The 20,791-nt window shown below is 42.9% G+C and overlaps 1 protein-coding gene across 2 annotated transcripts in view; it reads left to right on the top strand.

The window, feature by feature from the left end:
- PCNX2 (pecanex 2) overlaps window positions 1-20,791 on the top strand; it is a 288,644-nt gene that overhangs the window by 147,324 nt on the left and 120,529 nt on the right. For both annotated transcript variants that reach the window (XM_032312937.1, XM_032312936.1), the window contains exon 20: window positions 19,719-19,860. In XM_032312937.1, coding sequence (XP_032168828.1) covers window positions 19,719-19,860 — 142 coding nt within the window. The remainder of the gene's footprint in view (window positions 1-19,718; window positions 19,861-20,791) is intronic.

Below are 20,791 nucleotides of genomic sequence, written 5' to 3'. Positions count from 1 at the left end.
AGTTTCATTCTTCTACATATAGCTGTCCAGTTTTCCCAGCACCATTTATTGAAGAGACTGTCTTTTTTTCCACTGTATATTTTTTCCTGTTTTGTCGAAGATTAATTGACCATAGAGTTGAGGGTCCATATCTGGGCTCTCTACTCTGTTCCACTGGTCTATGTGTCTGTTTTTATGCCAGTACCATGCTGTCTTGGTAATAAAGCTTGAAATCAGGTAACGTGATGCCCCCAGTTTTATTTTTGTTTTTCAACATTTCCTTAGTGATTCGGGGTCTCTTCTGATTCCATACAAATTTCTGGATTATTTGCTCCAGCTCTTTGAAGAATACTGGTGGAATTTTGATCGGAATGGCATTAAAAGTATAGATTGCTCTAGGCAGTATAGACATTTTAACAATGTTTATTCTTCTGATCCAAGAGCATGGAATGGTCTTCCATCTTCTTCAATTTCCTTCATGAGTGTTCTGTAGTTCCTCAAGTACAGATACTTTACCTCTTTGGTTAGGTTTATTCCCAGGTATCTTATGGTTCTTGGTGCTATAGTAAATGGAATCGATTCTCTAATTTCCCTTTCTGTATTCATTGTTAGTGTATAAGAAAGCCACTGATTTCTGCACATTGACTTTGTATCCTGCCACGTTGCTGAATTGCTGTATGAGTTCTAGTAGTTTGGGGGTGGAGTCTTTTGGGTTTTCCATATAAAGAATCATGTCATCTGTGAAGAGAGAGAGTTTGACTTCTTCATTGCCAATTTGGATACCTTTTATTTCCCTTTGTTGTCTGATTGCTGTTGCTAGGGCTTTTAATACTATGTTGAACAAGAGTGGTGAGAGTGGGCATCCTTGTCTTGTTCCTGATCTCAACGGGAAAGCTGCAAGCTTTTTCCCATTGAGGATGATATTTGCTGTGGGTCTTTCATAGATAGATTTGATGAAGTTCAGGAATGTTCCCTCTGTCCCTATACTTTGAAGCGTTTTAATCAGGAACGGATGCTGAATTTTGTCAAATGCTTTTTCTGCAAAGATAAACTCAAAATGGATAAAAAACCTCAACATGAGACAGGAATCCATCAGAATCCTAGAGGAGAACATAGGCAGTAATCTCTTTGATATCAGCCACAGCAACTTCTTTCAAGATATGTCTCCAAAGGCAAAGGAAACAAAAGCGAAAATAAACTTCTGGGACTTCATCAAAATCAAAAGCTTCTGCACAGCAAAGGAAACGGTCAACAAAACAAAGAGACAACCCATGGAATGGGAGAAGATATTTGCAAATGACAGTACAGACAAAAGGTTGATATCCAGGATCTATAATGAACTCCTCAAACTCAACACACACAGAACAGGCAATCATATAAAAAAATGGGCAGAAGATATGAACAGAGACTTCTCCAATGAAGACAAACAAATGGCTATCAGACACATGAAAAAATGTTCATCACTAGCCCTCAGGGAGATTCAAATTAAAACCACATTGAGATATCACCTTACACCATCTAGAATGGCCAAAATTAACAAAACAGGAAACAACATGTGTTGGAGAGGATGTGGAGAAAGGGGAACCCTCTTACACTGTTGGTGGGAATGCAAGTCGGTGCAGCCTCTTTGGAGAACAGTGTGGAGATTCCTCAAGAAATTAAAAATAGAACTTCCCTATGACCCTGCAATTGCACTCCTGGGTATTTACCCCAAGGATACAGATGTTGTGAAAAGAAGGGCCATCTGTACCCCAATGTTTATAGCAGCAATGGCCACAGTTGCCAAACTATGGAAAGAACCAAGATGCCCTTCAATGGACGAATGGATAAGGAAGATGTGGTCCATATACACTATGGAGTATTATGCCTCCATCAGAAAGGATGAATACCCAACTTTTGTAGCAACATGGACGGGACTAGAAGAGATTATGCTGAGTGAAATAAGTCAAGCAGAGAGAGTCAATTATCATATGGTTTCACTTATTTGTGGAACATAACAAATAGCATGGACGACATGGGGAGTTAGAGAGGAGAAGGGAGTTGGGGGAGTTTGGAAGGGGAGGTGAATCATGAGAGACTATGGACTCTGAAAAACAATCTGAGGGTTTTGAAGTGGCGGGGTGGGGGTGGGAGGTTGGGGTACCAGGTGGTGGGTATTATAGAGGGCACGGATTGCATGGATCACTGGGTGTGGTGAAAAAATAATGAATACTGTTATGCTGTAAATAAATAAATTTAATTTAAAAATTAATAACCATTCTTCTTAAACTATTCCTAAAAATAGGAAAGAAAGGAAAACGTCCAGATTTATTCTGTGAGGTCAGCACCAGCCTGATACCAAAGCAGACAAAGACACCACTAAAAAAGAGAACTACAGGCCAAGATCCCTGATGAATATAGATGCAGAAATCCTCAACAAAATACTAGCTAACTAAATTCAACAAAAGAGTAAAAAAAATCATTCACCATGGTTAACTGGGATTTTATTCCAGGGTAGTTCATTATTCACTAATCGATCAATGTGATACCTAAGTAAGAGAAAGGAGAAAACCATATGATTATTTCAACAGATGCAGAAAAAGTAATTTGACAAAGTACATCAATCCATCACAAAAACCCTCAATGAAGTAAGGATCATAGCTCAAATTAATAACAGCCATCTATGAAAAATCCACACCTAATATTGTCCATAATGGATGGAACTGACAGTTTTCCCCCCCAAGGTCAGGAACAAGACAGGGACGCTTACCCTCACCACTTTGATTCCACGTAGTACTGGAAGTCCTAGCCACAGCAATTGATAGAAAATAATAAAAAGCATCTAAATTGGTAAAGAAGTGTAACTTTCATGATTTGCAGATGACATGATACTGTATACCTAAAACTGGAAAGACGCCACTAAAAAAGTGCTGGATCTGGTAAACTAATTCAGTAAAATTGCAATTATACAATCAGTGAACAGAAGTTTGTTGGATCTCTATACACTACTAATGAAGCAGCAGAAAGAGAAACTTTAAAAAAATCCCATTTACAATTGTACCAAAAATAAAAGGATACCTAGAAATAAACTTAATCAAACACGTGAAAGACCTATATTCTGAAAACAATAAAACACTGATGAAAGAAATTCAGGAGGACAGAAAGAAATGGAAAGACCTTCCATGCTTATGGATTGGAAGAACAAATATTGTTAAAATTTCTATACTACCCAAAGCAGTCTACACATTTAATATAACCCCTATTAAAATAGCACCAGCATTTTTCAAGAACTGTAATAAACAATCCTAAAATTTTTAAAAATATTTTATTTAATTGAGAGAGAAAGAGAGGATGAGCAAACTGGGGTAGGGGCTGAGGGGGAGGGGAAGGGAGAGGGAAAGAGAATCTGAAACACACTCTGTGCTGAGTATAGAGCCAGATGAGGGAATCCATCCCACAACCAAAAGACCATGACCTGAGCTGAAACCAAGAGCTGGATTCTTAACCGACTTAGCCACCTAGGCGTCTCCCATCCTAAAATGTGTATGGAACCACCAACGACCTTGAATAGCCAAAAGAACCTTGAAAAAGAACACCAAAGCTGGAGGCATCACGATTCTGGACTTCAAGTTCTATTCAAAGCAGTAGTGAGCAAAAGTGAATAGTACTGGCACAAAACCAGACACATAGATCAATAGAAGAGAATAGAAAACCCAGAAATAAATCCGCAATCATGGTCAATTAATCTTCAGCAAAACTGTCCAATGGGATAAAAGACCACCTCTTCAGCAAATGGTGTTGGGAAAACGAGGCAGCAACATGCAAGAGAAACTGGACCACTTTTGTACACGATTCACAAAAGTAAATTCAAAATAGATTGAAGACTTATATATGAGACCTCAAATCATAAAAATGCTAGAAGAGAACACAGGCAATAATCTCTTTGACATCTGCCATAGCAACCTTTTTCTAGATAGGTAGGTTCCCTATGTAAGAGAAGCAAAAGCAAAAATAAATAATTAGGACTACAGCAAAACGAAAAGTTTCTGCACAGTGAAGGAAACAACAAAACTCAAAGGCAATCTTAGGAATGGGAAAAGATATCTGCAAATGACATATTTGATAAAGGGTTAGTATCCAAAATATATAAAGAACTTAGAAAACTCAACACCCCAAAAATGAATAGTACAATAAAAAAAAAAAAAGGCAGAAAACATGAACAAACATTTCTCCAGAGAAGACATCCAAATTGCCAATGGACACCTGAAGAGAGGCTCAACATCACTCGTCATCAGGGAAATGCAAATCAAAACTACGATGAGATATCACCTGACACTGGTCAGAATGTTAAAATCAACAACACAAGAAACAGGTGTTGGCGAGCATGTGGAGAAAAAGGAACCTTCTTGCACTGTTGGTGGGAAGGCAAACCAGTGCAGCCACCATGGAAAGCAGTATGGAGATTCCACAAAAAGTAAAAAATAGAGCTACCCTACACTCCAGCAATCTCACCACTGGGGATTTACCCAAAGAACACAAAAACACTAATTCAGAGGGATACACATGCCTCTATGTTTATAGCAGCACTATTTACAGTAGCCAAGATATGGCAGCAGCCTTTGTGTCTGTTGACTGATGAATGGGTCAAGAAGATGTGGTACACACATATATTGGAATATTATTCAGCCATAAAAAAGAATGAATCCATGTCATTGGAAATGGCAAGTATAATGCTATGTGAAATAAGTCATGGAAAGACAAATACCATGATTTCACTCATATGTGGAATTTAGGAAACAAAACAAATGAACAAAGGGGGAAAAGAGAGACAAATCAAGAAATAGACTCTTAACTATAGAGAACAAACTGATGGTTACCGCAGGAAAGGTGGGCATCACCATATTATACACCTGAAACTAATACAACACTGTGTGTTAACTGGAATTAAAATAAAAACTACCCCCCCCAAAAAAGGGAAAATTTATTTTATCTAAGAATTTTCAAAAGGAATGATGTCATTTTGAAAAGGACTAATGGAGTTGGGACATATTTTCACATGGTCCTCTGAGAAGAAATTTCCACAATATTATTATTCTTGGCTCTTCAGAGTTTAAGAAATCTTGAAGTGCTCTGATTTGATGACCTTGCTCTTAACCATGAAAGTGGCTTGTAATGGGGTTAAAAGAGATTGAGACAAAGAACAATTCCACTTTTTAAAAAAGATTTTATTTATTTATTTGACAGAGACAGAGCAAGAGAGGAAACACGGGGAAGGGGAGTGGGAGAGGGAGAAGCAGGCTTTCCAATGAGCACAGAGCATGATGGGGGGCTAAATCCCAGGACTCAGGGATCCTGACCTGAGCTGCAGGCAGACGCTTGACGACTGAGCAATCCAGGCGCCCAAGAATAATTCCATTAGTGACCCTCACTTGTTATTTATTCATTCAGAAAACGCTTATGAATTTCCTATTCGTTAAAAAAATAATTACTGGGTTCCTACATAATATGAAGCCTGTGAACCACTGAGATAACTAAGTGGTTACTAACTAAGAGAACTGAGATAACTACGTTGACTAAGATACGGTTTCTGTTATCAAAGAGTTTCTGACCTACTAAACCTCTGGCTGTGATTGCTACACACACAGCGATGTACGGCCAGCCTTGCAAGAAATACAAAGAATTAGAATGCCCAGACCCTAAATGAAAAGGTTATAATTAATTTTATGTTCAGTGGTTAAGTTGTCCTAACTGGTTGGATATGCATATAAAATGGGAAATGTATGAATTTTAGGACTAAATGTTAAATTGTGTCTGGTTTTCAATGATATTGGTTGAATGAACAGGTGAATAATCAGTGCTTTGTAAATTCCCCAAGAGAAGACTTTTCTACAGGATTACGTGGGCAGAAATAGTCTTGTAAGGTAAAGGCTGGTTTGAAGGACCCAAGGGTATATGTGTGTAAGTAAAATATATACAAATGGGCTCATTCCTCTGTAAATAAATAAATAAACAAACAAATAAATAAATGGTTGCTGAAAAAGCTTAAACTACAATTTTTGGATGTACTACAATAGCCGGATAAAAGATTATAGAAATTATAAAAAATACCGGTTGAGAATCTCATCGAAATTTTAACTTAAAAAAATCACTGTCACGAAAGTAAGTCACAAATGAGTCCTGATTTTGTCACTCTTACATGCGATTTCCTTTGCTTGTTGGCAAGTCTGCCTGTTGATTTCCCGATAGACTGGTTTCTATATGTCAAAGACGTGGTTCTGAGAGATGTTGCTTTTTCTAAGGTATTTTTCATTTACATCAAAGTGATACATAGGTTAAAAATCAAATAGAACAAGTCGGTAATGACAAGCAGCAGAATTCTTCTTGTTCACTTTTCCCCACGTCTGATTCTCCCTGTCCATGAAAAATTACTTTCCGCTCATTAAATAGTTCTTCCGATATTTACCATCATTCTTCTACATGATCTGCTTGTTGTTCTGCTGTTTCTTGATATTTCAGATTTGCCTGTCTATTGACTTCCTGTTATGAATGAGAAGGACTCCTCTCTTTCCTTCCCTCGTACATTAACATTTTCCCTTTCTCCTTCCTCACAATGTAGTTTTAATATATTTTTTTGAACAAATACCCAAGACTTTTTTTTTCTGTTAAGTCTGATTTTTGCTGACTTCTAGTCCAGTGGTATACCATGATTGCCTTTCCTTTCTTGTTCAGATTTCCATCTTTGATTTGCTAGCCTTTCCCTTAGCCATGGGACGTATCTCTCAGTTTTCCATACAAGCAAACCTCCAATCCTCTGTTAGTTCTATCCTCCCCAGGCTCCCTCCTGGAACGTCTCCATTTGTTCTGTCCTTAACTCCCTATCTGTGACTTTAGCACCTCCTGTAGTCACTCCAGGCAAAGGATGCACAGGAAGGAAACTTTCTGAGACTTTGTGTATCTCAAAGTATTTCCATTCTACTTTGCATTTAATGCAAATGTATTGTGTAGCACCGGAGGATGTAAACACTTCATAAGAATTCCAAGGTAAAGGTCCACTGCTGCCGCTGAGAAGTCTGATGCCTTTCCGACCCCCCTCCTTTGTATGTGACCAGATTCTCCCCTGCAGGAAGCATTTGGAAAGCTAAGGAGGGAATTAAAGTGCCATGGCCCAGAGAATGGGCTCAAATTTTGCCTATGTCGTATAATAATTATGCTTAACCCTCATGATTGAGGTTTGTATTTATAATTGGGGGTTCCTACAAGAAAGTTTTGATGGGGGATGAAATTAAGGTAAAAAGTGCAGAGGATGGGCATCACTGTTGGCAGGCAGAATGTATTCAGTAAGTGCCTACTTCTCCTCTTCCCCAGAGTTCTGAAATTCACTCATTTGGCACCTTGCTTTTTGTCTCATTTCATCCATTGCGCTAGGTGGTGGGTGGCCCTTTATAATCTGGATATTTATGGTCTGTGGCTTTGACATTTTGTCAACAGGTGATAGTACCACTTGAAGGACCTCATTCGCAGAAATTCTGTGGTGATTAAATCAAACCCAAAAATCTATGTAAAAATCCTTTGTGGCTTGACAGGCATTGCTTGATTTTAAAACATAAAGTCTGTGCTGGCGTCTTTGGGAAGATTTCCTCTCTGGATAGTGACGTGGAGAAGCCATAGTTCTGGGAAGGAGAATATATTCCTCACCCCCTCCCTTTTCTTCCCCACATAAAACAACGCTAACATCAGGTGGTAGTTACAGACCTGGAACACCCTGCGAAGTCTCTTTACTTCAAAGCAACTAAAATGGCTTGAAGCGTGAACTGAACGAGTGTTAGCTGCGCAACAGTCTTCTGCGCTATGATGCTTCCATGGGAAGGCACATTCCAGGGCATTACAGGTGCCAAAAGAGTGGCTGAGGGCTGATGTGTCAAAACAGCCCATTGGGTGGAAGCCTGCCGGATTAATTATTCCTTCCGTTGTTATTCCTTTCACATAAGCTCTCTTTCTCTCCTCTTCTTTCCCTCCCTGGCAGGCACTGCTCCTCTGCACTTTCCCTCTCTGACTGGCCTCCTGATCAGCTGGGGTACTCAGCTCTCTGTGTCAGTCTCACAAGGCTGGGGGTGGCCGCAGGGGGCGGGCCGTGGAACCGCGCTCACACCTGCAGCAGCCAACCCAGGTTCCTCTGCTCAAAGGGGATCGAGGCTGAAGGAGGCCCAGACACTCAGCACAGGCCAGTGCCGGCTGACATCAGGCAGGAGAGGGTCTGGGGACAGAGCTCAGGGATCAGCTGCCAGGTTCACTCTCCAGCAAGCCACGGGGGGTTTACCCGAGGACCCAGTGGGATTCTTCCAGGCCACCAATACATTTCAAACAACGTGCAAGTCAAATAAATGGCCAGAAACTGGAGAAGTGTAGAAAAACTAACACTGATCTAAATATGCATGTGATTCACGCAGGATGGAATGCGGGCTTCTTGAGGCACCGTTGGCGGGTGTACGGAAGGGCCAAAGCAGGCCGTCCGGAGGAATGACATTAGCGCTCAGCTGCAGTGGATGAGGCCCTGTGATGAGCGGCCGACTTAGTCTCCCTGAGCTACATCCCCTGCGGTCTTGTCGGACGCAGCCAAAGCCTCAGACACGGAGATGGCGGTGGTGAAACGCAAGCAGTGTTTTAGAGTGATCTCATAATTTAAGTAACAGACAAATCACACTTCACTTGGGGGTGAAAGCCGGATTTTGTAAATTAGACATTCATGGATTACCGGCTGTGTACTAGGTGCTATGCTCCGTGTTGAGAATGCAGAAATCAGTAAGCGCACAGTCCTTGCTCTTGGCGAGATGGTTGTTTTAACAAGAAGTAGCTTCCTTCCCGCACTCGTCGGGAGAACGTCTGAAAGTTGCTCTGAATGCTTTTCACATGAAAGTTTTTGACCTAAACTTATTCATGCGAAAAAGTCGTAAAAGATTTCAGTAGTGTTTTTAGGTTTAAATCGGATGGTTTCATATTAGCAGAGGACCTTTCCATCAAGAGGAGAAAGCACATGATTGCTTTGATTCTCCCGAGAGCTTCTCTGTCCCTTTGAGGAGAGGCAAAGGATGCATTTTTATTCCTCCCGAATTAATGAAAAAAAATCAGTGGGAAGTTTAGGGAAAATGAGCTAAACATTTTTCAAAAATTGAGTTAGACTTCGTATCAGATGAAATTCCAGATGGATTAAAGGTTTAAAACTTTTTTTTTTAAAGGAAAAGAAGAAAGAAAGAACCAGAATAGCAGCTGCAAGAAAATATAGGTCATGTTACATAATCTTGGGTGGGAAGAGAAAACTAATTTTCTTAGCATGACCCAAAGTCAAAAAACATTAAAGAAACAGCTAAACATTGTATTCCTTGAAAAACAAAATTTTAATATCCTGATGCCTGGCTCTTCCCCACCTGGCCTTTCTCGGAGAGGTTTACCTAACCTGGGAACAGGTATTGCTTCATTCACAAATACTGGTGGGACCCGTCACGTGCCAGGAACGTGCAGGAGAGCGTGGCCATCCCAGCCCCACCCTGAGTTGAACCTTCTGAGGAGGGAAATGCGCCGTGGCCCGGAGCAAACCTCGAAGCCTTGCAAGGCAGATGGTGCACCCCCCACGGGAGCCCCAGCTTCTCACACTCTGTCCTGCGGGGTGTCTGCTTTAGTTCATCGAGTTATTAATTAATGATGTTGCCTAAATCTACTGAGCGGCTCCTATGGACGAAGGTGACGGACAGGCCCGGCCCCCGGGAGAGAGCTGGACATCGACCCCACCGAGTAAAGGGTACAGACACACATGTACAGGGTTTAAAGGACAATGAAGGGAAGGAGTATAAAAGGATCCCGGTTGAGATCTGGGAGATAGAGAAATGCCGCTTTGGGGAAGTGACATTTAATGGGATGCTTGAAGGAGAAAGAGGGGGTTAGCCCTAAGCGGAGGAAGAGGACTCCAGGATCCCAGGCAGGAAAGGAAGCCGCGGGCACGCCCTGTGTCAGCTAATGGGAACGGAAAGGTCATGACGACCTTGGGTTTATCCTAGGCAGAATAAAAGGGCTTTGAGCAGCAGCGTAATGTGATTTGCTCTACATGTAAGAATGATTACTTACCCTCTTTATGCTACTGGTTTTGGAAGTGAAGCCTGTTTCTGGGGAACGCACCATGACATGTATACATGATATCCCTAAGGACTTTACGATCTGAGATTTGGCCCAGAGAGAAAGATAGGAGGGAGAAGCATTCATGGGGAAAAATGAGTGCCTGTAATCAGGGGGTGCCACCGGCCTGGATGTGATAATTCCATTTTGCGGGGTGTCTCTGCCTTCGATACTTCAGGGTGACAGGGCCATTTGAACCTAGCTGTGCACGTCTGGAAATGCTTAGGAACCCTCCTGGTTCCCGTAAAGCAGGAGGCCACATACCCTGGCAGCTTAAATCGCAATTCAAGATTTAAATCAGAAAATTATCTTCCTAAAGATAAAAACATCCTGAAGATTTCTGATTCACTTTTAATTATCAGGAAGAACTTATTTTAGTAACATAAGCATCTAAATAAAACACAACCTGAAAAGCCTTTGAGAAAATTTAGAGTGCGTGCTTGTAATAAGTCATATAGAACTTATAAATGGCATCATTAGTTTGCATTCTTTTCCTCACGGGCCTAATATTCCAGGGAAAAGAAAAATACTGATGCTCAAGTAAGGTCTTTTTATGGCCTTTGTGCGTACTCAGGGCCTTACACAAAGACAGTTATAAAATACCATTGCTAACATTTTCTTTCTAGCTTGACTTTGTGTGAATACTGGAACAGTTTGGGGCCCTAAGAAACGTGTTAACCATGCCACTACATCTCTGAGCGTCCTTTTTAGTAGCTTTCCGTGGCCACCCCGTAAGAAGGGATTGAGTTTGGTCTTTGAGAACTCGGAATTCTGGAATCATGCTAGGGTTTTAGTCCCGTCCTGCTTATTATTCGCCCTTCTCTTTGCTTCCCTCCGCTCCCAAACATAAACATTCAATACGAAAACAATCTAGAGGTTGTAACGTTTCATTTTTTAAAGATTTATTTATCCATTTACTTGAGAAACAGCGAATGTGAGAGAGAGCACGGGTGGTGGGAGGGGAGGCGCAGAGGGAGAAGCAGGCCCCCCCCAAGCCTGCCTGAGCAGGGAGCCTGACACCAGGACCCCAGCACCATGACCTGAGCCAAAGGCAGACTCTTAACCAACGGAGCCACCAGATGCCCTAGAGCTTGTAACACTTCATTGGAATGAATTACTGAACTTGCTAGAAGGAGTCTGGAGGTAAGTAAAATTTAAAGGGAAATTAATTTTCTTTCACTGTAAAAGATTAGCAGAATCCGAAGTCAAACGTTTGGAGGTAGTGACCTCAGGGATTTGCTCTCTACTCTGTCGTTCCTGTGTATTGATTTTACCCCTGCTTCCCACATCCTTCTCCACCCCTGTTTTGGCTAGAAGCCTGTGCCTTGGGATGCTCCTTTACCTAGAATGAGTTTCCCTTAACATGCAGTATGTGGCCCTGAGCTTGCTGGTGTATGCAGACAGGGTGAAACACTCTGTCCTCTCATCTAAACATTCAGAATGCACCAGGGGGCTGTGTGTGGGAGTGTCCGTATCACATTCTCTTGTCACCTGCTTTCCCTGGCAGCACCTCAGGTAGTAAACTAGAGATGGCTGAATGACCTACCTTCCAGCTCTGAGTCACGGTGCTATTAAAAAAGTAGTAGAAGTTTTTGTGGCTTCGGAATGAATTGGCTTCTGGCTTTTTGGGAATTTCTTTGTATCCTTCGTAGAACTCCTTTGTCGTTATCATCTATTGGCTTCTTACTAGAGAACCAATGATCACCTTTAAAAGATCCAAGGTCTTAGCTGGGCACGTATATTATGGTGTCCATATTGAATGGGCTTCTTATGACGTTGTTCTTGCAAGTCAGACAGCAGAATGATGCTTACAATCTAAGATTTCTAGAGCTTGAATATCTTAGCTGTCTGCCTCAGAGTGTGTCTCTGCTATAGTCTCACATGTATGTCCCCCCGACCCCCCTGCCCAGGTACCACAGAGGGTTAAGTCTCACTGAATAAGTACTTTTGCTTTCAAATATTTGGAAAGCCATGGAGGGTGAATTCAGAACTTATTAGTGATTCCTGAATTTTTTTTGGAATTGATTGCTTGCTGTGTCTCTGGGATGGATCAACTAAGATTCTTATGGAAAACCCACATTGGTTATCATTATCTACAGTAAATCCTTAGGAAGACTGCCATGGGATGGTGTCCCTGCCCTCAAATCAGCCTTATCCCCACTCACTGGAAAATATCATCTAAAAGAAATATGACGAGCGTTTAAAAGCCCGATCACACTCCCCCGTCCAGACGGCACTGGGCATTCTTCGGTGATAAGCTACTCAAATGTTCCTTTTAATTCACATGTTTTTCTAACAGCCCCGCAGCATGAGGTTGGCTTGTATTTCCTTAATTTACATATTTTTGCAGGAATCTAGCTAAGGGTGTCATGTTTCTCCGAACTGGTGACAAATGTTGATAGAACTCTGTAAATGTATTTTTATAAGCAGACAGTTGCATTTGATATGACGGCCTCAACCTGACATACATTTTCTCAATATAAATTGAGAAATGAGAAAAAATAATCTGTTTGGAAGGAAACCTAAATGGAACTGATTGTACTTTATGAGAGACTAAAATAGGAAAGATTACTTAATATGCTATAGTTTGAAAGATTTTTATTTTGTATTCAAAAAGTCATTCAGGGTGGGGTGCTGCTTTCTTAAGCCTCTCTCTGTTCAATTTAACTATTCCGAGTTCCTCTGGACACAAAAAGTATACGCTAGTAAGTGAACTTTTACTGAACCCCGATTCTAGGCCAGGCATCCCATAGGGACTTGGAATACACAACTGATGAAGGCATGGTTTAGTTTGAAGACAAGATCTACTCCTGACAAATCCACAGTCCACTGGGGAGATAAATATTTAAATGAATACAGTGTGACGGGTACTGTAATTATAGAATTCACAGTGCATAGTGATGGCGCAAAGAAGGAATGTATTTAGCCTGAAAACTAAAGGTAATCTATACGGTCTGCCGGGCTCCGCATCTGGCAGGTTCCTCGCAGGTACTCGCAACGTGGCAGGCAGAGGGGCCCCCGATGGTGGGGAAAATGCAGGGTCTGCCCAGCAGCAGGCAGAAAGGGGGCGGTGCATTGTTTATTAAGAATTTGAAAACAATGATAAAGCCAGTTGAAATTTGGCCTCTTTTTTACTCTCCCCACGTACTGACAATTCTAAACACTGTCCGTGATTAAATCCTTCTACTGGGATGGAAACTTACTTGGGGTGTGCTGCCTTGTCAAATGGTGGTAGCGACTGCCCTGGGAATAATGGCAAAAGGGGTGAGGAGGTGGCTCAGAAAGTTCCTGATGACCAGATGCCAGATTCTGCAAAAGATCAGGAGTGTCTCAAGTAGGAAATACAGAAGGACATTGCAGGAAGGCACGCAGGACATGGAAAGGCACGCACAACGTGTAGTTCCCTACTATGCAGGAGGAAATAGAAATCATTTCCAATAAATAGCGGTGGTCACTTAGGTATCCACATGGGGAAAAAATCAGTCTCAATCCCTATCTTACATTATATGCAATAATCAATTCTAGAGAGCTTTCCAATCTAAATGCAAAAGGTAAAGCAACAAAGTCTGAGAGGAAAACATAGGAGAGTGTGGTCCTGATCTCTGTCTTTTAAACAGAACACAAAAGTCTTCAAAAGGAAAAACAAAATGAAAAGTTGGAACATATTCAAGTAAAGCATTTCTTTCCTACAAAAGGTACTATTGAGAGGGTGGTAACCCGTAAAATGGGAGACGAGCTTTCTGATGCAGATGCTCACTAAAGACTCATATCCGAGATGTACAAAGAAACCCTACAAATCAGTAAAGAAGGTTTTTTTTTTTTTTTAAACCTTTGCGCACAGCTTTGAAACCTGCACAAACCATACGTGTTAGAGCTGGAGATGAAATGCTCTTGAAGCACACTACCCCACCCGCCACCTGCTTACAGTCATGGCTGCACGAGGTACCCACTGCCCCAATCCCAACACCTTGTTTGGTTGGCCTCCTATTCTCTTGCGTCTCCTGCTCAACAATTTTCTTGCGACTCAGCCACCTTCGGGGGTGTCCTCGTCGTCTTCTCGTGCCCACTGCTGTGTGATAATCTGGGTGACTATTAAGTGATTAATTGCCTTTCTGCAATGTCCCTCTGTATTTCCTAAAGACGAGCAAAGGAAAAATCTATCCGAGGGGAAGAGAACCAGGCGATACACGTGAAGAGCCACTTCACAAACGTGGGATCCAAATGGCCAGTAAACATATGAAAAGGTCTTTCCCACATGAGTCATCAGGGAAATGCAATAGAGCCCCAACATGATACCACTCTACACCCACAGTGTGGTTAGAGTGAAGGAGAGAAAATGTTTTGGCAAGGATGTGAGCAAACAGAAGGAACTCTCTGTGCTGTTTGTGGGAGTACAAACTGGCTCTGCAACTTTGGAAAATCTCCAAGAGCTTCCTCTACACACACTTAATCACCTGGCAGGTCTCTACCTGGATCTGCGCCCTGCGGAAGCGCACGCGAGCTTCTCAGAAGACACGTAGCAGGACGCTGGGGGCAGCTTTCTATAGCTCATTCACAAAACGAGTGCCCGCGACCAGAAGCCTGGAAGCATGACCTTTGCATCCTCACCCAGATTATCACACAGCGCTGGGCACGAGAGGACGATGAGGACACCTACGAAGGTGGCTGAGTCTCACGAAAATTGTTGAGCAGGAGACACAGGAGAATAGGGGGCCAACCAAACAGTGGTGTTGGGATTGAGGTAGTGGGTACCTTGTGTAGCCGTGACTGTAAGCCGTTGGGGGTGGGGGGGTGCTTCAAGAGCATTTCCTCTCCAGCTCTAACATGTATGGTTTGTGCAGGTTTCCAAGATGCGTGCGAAGGTTTTCAAAAATCCAGTGCGGCTCGTTCAGGTAGCGAGTTAAGAATATATAATGTAAGTGCGAAACTGGTGATCATGACTCCAGAGAGGGACAAAGTGGCCACCGTAGAAGGCGTGGCTCCGCTCCAGACCCCTTGGGATCAGATCCCACGTTTTAGCAAGTGAATTTTTTACGTTTCGAAGTTGGAGCATTGCCGATCTGGAACACTGTCTTTCATTTCTGTCGCCGGGTGATTCCAACGTGCAGCTATGATCGAGAAGAACTGACTTAGGGTGACTCCAAAGCCTATTGCTTGCATGACTAATGTGGATGCGAGTGTCACTAAATACGGTAAAGTGTGCATCCGGAGGAGCAGGTGTGGGGGGTGGCAAGTCCCATCTTTGACATGTATCTGAAGATTCCCTCAGGACGTCAGGTGAAGCTGTTCTGCTGGGTATGGAGACCTGGAGGCCCGGAGACGGGAGGCTGAGTGACAGATGAGTGTCTTTAACCTGGGAGTAATCAGGAACGTCAAGGGTGTGGAAGGCATCAGCTTCACAAAGAGAGAAAAATAATAGAGAAGTCCAAGGAGAGCAAATGACCAACCAAGGGAAGAGGAGCTTGCAGAGAAGTGCAAGCAGGAGTGGGGTGCCTGGGGAAGCCAAGGGCAGAGAGTTATTTTATTTTAAAATTTTATTTATCTATTTGACAGAGATCACAAGTAGGCAGAGAGGTAGGCAGAGAAAGAGAGAGTGGGAAGCAAGCTCCCTGCTGAGCAGAGAGCCCAATGCGGGGCTCGATCCCAGGACCCTGAGATCATGACCTGAGCCAAAGGCAGAGGCTTAACCCACTGAGCCACCCAAGTGCCCCGAGAGTTTTTATTTTATTTTATTTTATTTTATTTTATTTTTAGAGAGAGTGTGAGTGAGTGGGGGGTATAGGGAGACAGAGAGAATTTTTTAGAATTTATTTATTTGAAAGAGCGAGAGAACTCAGGCTGGGGAGGGGCCGAGGGAGGGAGAGAAAGAAGCAGACTTCCCACTGAGCAGGAAACCCAACACAGGGCTAGATCCCAGGACCTACAGATTACGACCTGAACCTAAGGCAGAGGCCCAACCAACTGAACCACCCAGGCGCCCTGGAGAATCTTAATCAGGCTCCACGCTCAGTGCCTGCACTTAAGCGTGACCGTGGGGCTTGATTTCACAACCTTGAGATCCTGACCTGAGCTGAAACCAAGAATCGACACTTAAGCAATGGAGCCACCCCAGTGTTCCCGTCCAGACGGAGAGTTTTACAAAGAAGGATGTTTTACGCCTAGACATGTCCAGTAAGATAGACCGAGAAGGATCAGTTGTCTGTTATTTAGGAAGTCGCAGGTGGCTGTGCCCTGCGTCCTGCACTGTTCTGGGCAGGCGTCACTGCAAATACCCAGGGAGTAGGAGTCAAGTCCCAGCAAGTAGGAGTCAAGGGCCTGCGGTTGTCAGACACTCACAGCCTTTTCAAGAAGCGGTGCACAAAAGGGCAGAGTGAGCAGAAGGAGGTGAGGAGCAGAGAGCAAGTTTTCAGTTTGGCAAAGATGGGAATCTTGCCACTCACCAGTAGGAAAGAGCTCCTCTGGGGAGTGTGACTCCTGAAGCACATGTCAGGAGGAGTGAGACCAGAGCACCCACGGGGCTCAGCTTCAGGAGAACAGAGAAGGCAGGGGTGAATGTAAATAAATCGGTAGTTGAAGGTTGGGAGCACTAGGCAATTCTTGCCTAATAGCCCCAGTTTTCTCTAGGAAGTAGGGGTTGACATCATTTGCCTAAAGGAAATGGGGGACGGATAGTAAAGATTTTGTCTCTAAATTTTCATATGCTTTCACAGAAGATGAAAACCCTTTTATCTATCTGTAAAAGATATACCTAGATTTCATCAATTATAAGTAAAAAACGTGATTCCTTATGAAATAACCCATTTCCAAATTTCACCAGAAAACACTACCCATTGGCTATTAAGAATACCCAAATTTAAAACCCTACCCGACATCCTTGCTGTTTTTCAATTACGAAAGTATAGTCGACAGACTGTTGTATAGTCTCGGGTGTGTAACGTAGACAATGCTATATATTATGCAGTGTTCACTACGGTCACCGCCGGTCACCATACCAAGTTAGGACGGTGGAACAGACCGTGTTCCCTGTAGCATACTTCTCATCTCCGTAACTTACCTATTTCACAGCTGGAAGTTTGTACCTCCTCATCCTCCTCCCCTACTTCGTCCGGCCCCTCTGCCACTCCCCTCTGGCAACTACCAGTTTTCCCCTGTACGTAAGAGTCTATTTCTGGTTTTTCGTTTGTTCATTTGTTTTGGTATTTCGCATACCAGTGAAACCATATGGTGTTTGTCTTTCTCTGACTTATTTCACTTAGCATCATGCCCTCAAGCTCCATCCATGTTGTCACAAATAGCAAAGTCATTCTTTTTTTATGAGCAAGTAATATCCCACTGTGTATATATACTTTTTTAGTTGAGCTATAATTACCGTGGAGTGCTGTCGTGGTCGCAAGTGTACAATGCCATGATGTGACAATTGCGTACATCACTCAGTGCGCATCAGGATAACTGTATTCTTCATCCCCTTCACCTGTTTCGCCCATCCCCCACCCCCTTCCCCTCGGGTGACCATCAGTTCTCTGTATTTAAGAATCTTTTTTTTTTTTTTTCAGTCTCTTTTTTTATCTGTTTATTTTGTTTCTTAAACTCCACATATGAGTGAAATCATATGATATTTGTATTTCTCTGATTTATTCCACTTAGCATTACAGCCTCTAGATCAATCCATGTTGTTGCAGATGGCAAGATTTCATTCTCTTATGGCCAAGTAATATTCTAATAACACACGCACACACCCCTACACACCACCTCCTCTTTATGCATTCATCCGCTGATGGACCTTTGGGTGGCCTCCATATCTTGGCTATTGTAAATAATGCCGCAGTAAACACAGGGGTGCATGTATATTTTCAAACTAATATTTTCATTTTCTTTGGGTAAATACCCAATCTTCCTCCCTGTTATATTTACTGCTAAATTTTTTAAAATTTTTATCTTGATAATTTCTCGTTGCACCTCTCTTCTACTGACTAAATTAATCGTTGGGATGTTTGTTCATATTATTTCCCTTGTCATGAAGTATTCCCACCCTATCCATCTTCCCCCATTCCTATCTCATTCAAATTGATTCCTTTCGAGTAAGATTTCTGAATGCCCCGACCTCTCCTCATAGTTTTAATCAAATGGAGATAGCTTTGGTGTTTTGAGTTGTCATGGTAACACCTTCTTGCATAGATATGTAAGCCGTATAAGCCAGTTTCTGATTCTGTGTGGATGGTACGTGTGTATTTGTGTTGCTTCCTGAGACCTTTTACATAAAGTCCCAGTGACAAATGTGGGAAGCAGGTCATTTGTCCCCTAAAACTGGGGAAGGCACTTGGAGGGGGACAGCGCTGTGTCACCCTACACGGTGAGTGTGACCTGTTTGTCTTTCATGAGTTGATTCTTGTGCAATTCAAATAACGTAAAAACTACATGGCTTTCTTGTTTTTTACTCTAGATTATTGAGGGTGTAAATTTTGTATTATAAATGGCGGAGGAGTGTGAGTCCAGAAGCTCAGGAAAGTCCGATTTGCCCTTTGGAGGTCTGGCCTCTGAGACCTGCTGTGGAGGGAACGGAGTCCCCGCGTATCCGGTTCACTTTCCTGGCTACCGGCTGGTGGATTGGGGTCCATGTCAGCCTCACGATGACCAGCAGGGAGACTCAGTGGGGAATGAGCTAGGCCACCCTCCGCCCTGGGCCGAACCAGACTAGCTGTCCTCACAGAAGCCAGAAGCAGAGGAGAGCTCCATCTGCCACAGGGTTGAAATGATTTCCTCTCCCCGAGAGGCTGTGGCCTGAGGCAGCTGGTGCTCTGACCACCTGGACCAGCCTCTCCCCCTCCTCACAGAGAAAAGTAGTCAGAGACGGGCAACGGCATTGCAAGTATGCCTTCCAGATGACCCTGTCCTGGGGAAGAGCAGATCTCTCCCCTGCCATGCAAGGTCGGAAAGAGGGGCGGCCACTTCCCCGGTAGCAGACTCCGAAGGTGGGCAGGGCCCGCAAAGCTGGCTTGGGAGGAGCCGTTCACCACGGTGGTGGTGGGTAGAATCTGTGCGAACCCAGCTGGTCTGACCCAAAACCTTAGCCCTCGTGGGAATAAGCTTCATTCCCCACGGTGCTCCCTTTGTCGCCAGGGTCCACGAGAACGTCACACATTCATCATGAGGGGGCCTGGGGATCAGCTTTCTCTTCTTTGTATGTGTTGCTTAGGGATCTGACTGTAGATTTAAAGACTACAAAGAGGTAGAAGAAAGCCCAGTCTTGGAAGTATTCCCAGCTTAAGACGAGATGGGCCCCTGGATTGTTTTTCAGTTCAATTCACTTCCTCTGAGATGACAATGTTTTTCCATTGGTCCCAGGAATAATTATATATGGAAAAATCACTTGACCTGAAAAATGGGGATACTGGCCTGTATTGCTGTTTATTATTATTTACGATCTATGTAGAAACAAAGCTAAGAGTTGCTGCCTGGAAAGAAAATTGGTAGATCATGTCTAGTATCTGGAGTCCGAATCAGCAGCTTTTGAATTAAAGGGGGGGATATTCTTATTACATGCACTTAAAAATAACTTGATCAGTGGCTGCTCTAAGTGGTTTTTGTGTTTCTTTCAGATGTCGCCCATTTAATGTGGTTTGAAAGACTCTATGTTTGGCTTCAGTGTTTTGAAAAATATATCTTGTACCCAGCAATAATTTTGAATGCCCTCACTATTGATGCATTTTCAATCAGCAATTACCGGAGACTCGGTACCCAGTAAGTGGATAATGGTTTATTCTCATCATGCTTTCGATCATAATGATTTCCAAATCCAGTGAATTTTCCCTGAACAGGCTGCAGCAGAAGCCAATGTACATCGACTCATTCACTGGCCACATGCAAGGAAGCCACGGTGGTCTTTTACTCAAGCTCGCTAGAGCTTGATGGTTACTGTAGAGGGACCGGGTTGAAAAAGAAGGTAGATCTGCTTGAAGTGATATTGTGAGTAAATGACAGTCAGTCTGAAAATCCTCCTGCAAAAGCTTAGTCGGGGAGTTTTAATAAGATGACGGAGCACAGTGTGATTCCGGGGGCTCCTGGAGTTCTCCCGTCATGCCCAGAGCTTTTATGAGCAGCCCCGTGTCATTTCATTTAGCAAATACTCTATCATTTTGGGCTTGAGGGAGGGGGGGATTAATCACTGTCATTGCTCTCTCTGCATTTATCAGAGGCCTCCCAATTAAAAAAAAAAAAGGAGCTCGGAGGCACCATGCCGTCAAGATGCCCCCATGTTTTGCGAAGCATTAATGGTTCTCAGTTGAGTTATCTTTCATATATTAAAATTAACTTGAATTTGCAAATGGAAATCCTACTCAATAATTGGTGGGTTTGTTGTTCCGACAAAAGGTTGAAGTTTCTGGTCAAATAAGTTCGAGTAGGAGAATGCAGAAGAGGTTCTTTCTTGGATTTGCTTATTAAGTCACGTTACTTAAACATTATGTGCCCAAGTCAGCTCTCACGCCTAATCTCAAGCATGTTAATTCAGAGCCCCTCCTCCTTTCAGAATGTGATGAGGACAAATTAATTAATATTTGCCAAAGATTGAGCAAGGCATTTGAATACTCTGTTGGACTTTGAGTAGATTCGTAGTCACACAGAGAAGACACTAAATGAAATGATCATATGACTTTGTCTTTATCAGACTTTG

Source organism: Mustela erminea, chromosome 14 (genome assembly GCF_009829155.1).
Source record: "Mustela erminea isolate mMusErm1 chromosome 14, mMusErm1.Pri, whole genome shotgun sequence".
Lineage (NCBI taxonomy): Eukaryota > Metazoa > Chordata > Mammalia > Carnivora > Mustelidae > Mustela > Mustela erminea.
The sequence above is the reverse complement of the archived record's forward strand: the minus strand, read 5'-3'. Positions and strand labels throughout refer to the sequence as shown.